The following is a 2,491-nucleotide window of genomic DNA, read 5'->3' as shown; positions in this document are numbered from 1 at the left end:
ACATAAAATCTTACATATATGTTATAATATAGAATATATGATTTTTATTATTTTTATATATATTTCACCCTTGTTTCATCTCTTCCCCCAGGGAATTTGGTCCCTCAGGAATCCAGCCCCAGCTGGTTTGGGTGGAATTAGCCCAACCCAGCCCAGGTGTGATGCGGGGACACAAAATCCTATATTAAATGCGTATTTATAGGATTTATAGGTATATAAATATCACATATTGATTCCCCTGGGGGCGATTTGGGTGGGGTTTGCTTTGTGCAAACCTTGTTTGGGATTTTTTTAAGCAACAACTTTTACCCAAAGTTTATTTTCAATACGTTAATGGGGGGGCGGAGGGGGGAGGGGGGAATGTCACACCTCTGTTTTCCCATCAGTTATTTGGCTTTAATCAATTCCCAACTCTTCTGGGGTTTTTGTCCTTCCCTACAACTCCCCCGTCAATAATTCTGTAACGCTGCCCTTCTCCCCTCGCACTGCCCCTTCCCTTTCACCCGCCAGATGTTCAGCCCCAACTGCTCCCTTTTGCCATTTCTCCTTCTTTTATTTGTTCCCTTTTTTTATTCCCAGCCCCTGTCCAACCTGTCCAGCTCCTCCAGCACCAGGAAAGTGGGAAGAACCACAAGATCCAGGGGCAGCAGAGAGGGAAAGCCACGGCAGGGATGCGGGCAGGGATGCGGGGCCTCCCTGGGGGTGTCCCACACCCATCCCCTCCTTCCCTCCTGTCCCTCCGGATCGTGGGGAAGCCGGGATAACCCAATTCCGGAGCCCGGCCGCCGCGTACCAGGACGTGCCTTCATCCGGGGCGCTCCAGCGGAGCCAAATCCCCCGGGAGCGGCGGGGGGAGGACGCTCCCGTTATCCGGCTCCAGCCGCACCAGCCGTGCATTAATAGATTATCCCGAGCATTTGGGATCGCCAGGAGCCAGGGAAGCGCTCGCGGGAGGAGCACGGGCAGGGCCAGGCCGGCGGACACGGCCCCGTTTGCCTCTGCTGCCGGCATTCCCAACACAGGTGGGAGCGGGACGCGCTGGGAATCTGCCGGGATGGCTGGAGCGGGATCGGGGTGCTGCTCCCGGGGAGGCCGGAGCGGCCATGGGGCTGATCCCGCTCCCGGCTGGAGTTCTGGGGGATGCCAAAGCTGGGATGGAGCGGGGCTGGGATGGAGCCGTGCCCGGGACAGGATTTCACCTTCCCAGCACCTCGAGCCCTTGCCTGACCTTCTGCCGGAGCTGGGGCACCCCTGGGCTTCATCACCCCGGGCTGGGGAAGGTCCCCTTGTGCTACCAGTTTTTGGGGTGGCACAGGGTGCCAGGTGCTTGTCCCCCCAGCTTCTGTGCCTCAGTTTCCCCATCACACCCGTCCTCCCCCTGGGGCACTGCTGGGGGCAAGGGGGTGGGGGATACAGACGGGTTTGCTCTGCTCCCCAAATCAGCGCTGGCCACCCCGTGAGCCGTGTCCAGGGCTCATCACCCAGCGTGTGGATGCCCCAAATCCCTCCTGGTCCCTTCAGAGCCGTGGCCAGGCAGGAAAAGGACAAACTCCCCCGTTCCCAAACAGCCTCTGGCTGCTGTTTGCTGCTCCCCACCCCGAGCCATGCCACCACCCAAATTTCAGTCAAATCTGGCTCAGTCCCTGGGTTTTGCATGAGAGGGGCACCGGGCAAACTCTGACTCAACCAAAACAACCCCAAAAGCTCCTGGAGCCTTTGGCCGCTCCATTGCGGGGTTGGAAACCTCCCCCAGAGCCTGGGCCACGCTGTCCCCATCCTGGGGGATCCTTTGGGGTGCAGACTTGAGGGATCAGGGCAGGACAAGGCACCAAAATCCCTGTTCCCAGCCCAACGGAGCCCTCGGAGAGCGCCATGGACGAGTGGGATCTCCCACAGTGGAAAAAAGAGGTGGAAAGCCTCAAGTACCAGCTGGCCTACAAGAGGGAGATGTCCTCCAAGACCATACCTGAGTGAGTGGCTGCTCCCCTTCCCTTCTCCTCCCCACCCTCCCTCCCATCCCTGTGTCCGCAAGAGCCGAATCCACCCCCAATATCCCCCCTCAAAGCCCTGGGTGCTCCCAGATGAGATTTTCCCTTTATGGATCTCTAAACCCTCCAAGCCCCAGGGGCAGAACCCCCCTGCTGGCCCCAGAGCCCCCCTGTGCCGACCCCTTTCCAGTGGTGGCTGGGATGTGGCAGCACTGTGGCACCTCCTGACCCATGGGTGACCCCAGCAGCCCCCCAGGGTGCAGTTCCCCCCTTTCCAGAGCTTTCCAGAGCTCAAGACTCAAAACCAAAGTCATGGATGGCTCTTTTCCCTCCCTGCTGTGTCCCAGAGCTGGGAACACCCCCATTTCCCCCCCCCTCCCGCATCATTCCCAGTGGATCAGTGCCCATCCCAGGTTTCCCCCCACCAGAGCAGGATTTACCCCGGCCCCAAATCCCCCTCTTGGCTGCCCTGAACCCCCCTGGGGCTGGGCCCACCCTCCCCC

At 59.3% G+C, this 2,491-nt stretch overlaps 1 protein-coding gene across 1 annotated transcript in view; it reads left to right on the top strand.

Moving 5' to 3' along the window:
- Positions 1–599: 599 nt before the first annotated feature.
- The window catches only part of GNG13 (G protein subunit gamma 13), a 2,383-nt gene continuing 491 nt past the window's right edge, over positions 600–2,491 (top strand). The window contains exons 1-2 of the mRNA XM_017734275.1: positions 600–1,022; positions 1,848–1,972. Of these exons, the coding sequence (XP_017589764.1) occupies positions 1,873–1,972 (100 nt within the window). The 5' untranslated portion in view covers positions 600–1,022; positions 1,848–1,872. The remainder of the gene's footprint in view (positions 1,023–1,847; positions 1,973–2,491) is intronic.

Source organism: Corvus brachyrhynchos, unplaced genomic scaffold, assembly GCF_000691975.1.
Source record: "Corvus brachyrhynchos isolate BGI_N302 unplaced genomic scaffold, ASM69197v1 scaffold5, whole genome shotgun sequence".
In the NCBI taxonomy this organism is placed as follows: domain Eukaryota; kingdom Metazoa; phylum Chordata; class Aves; order Passeriformes; family Corvidae; genus Corvus; species Corvus brachyrhynchos.
This window is presented reverse-complemented; position numbering and strand designations above follow the sequence as displayed.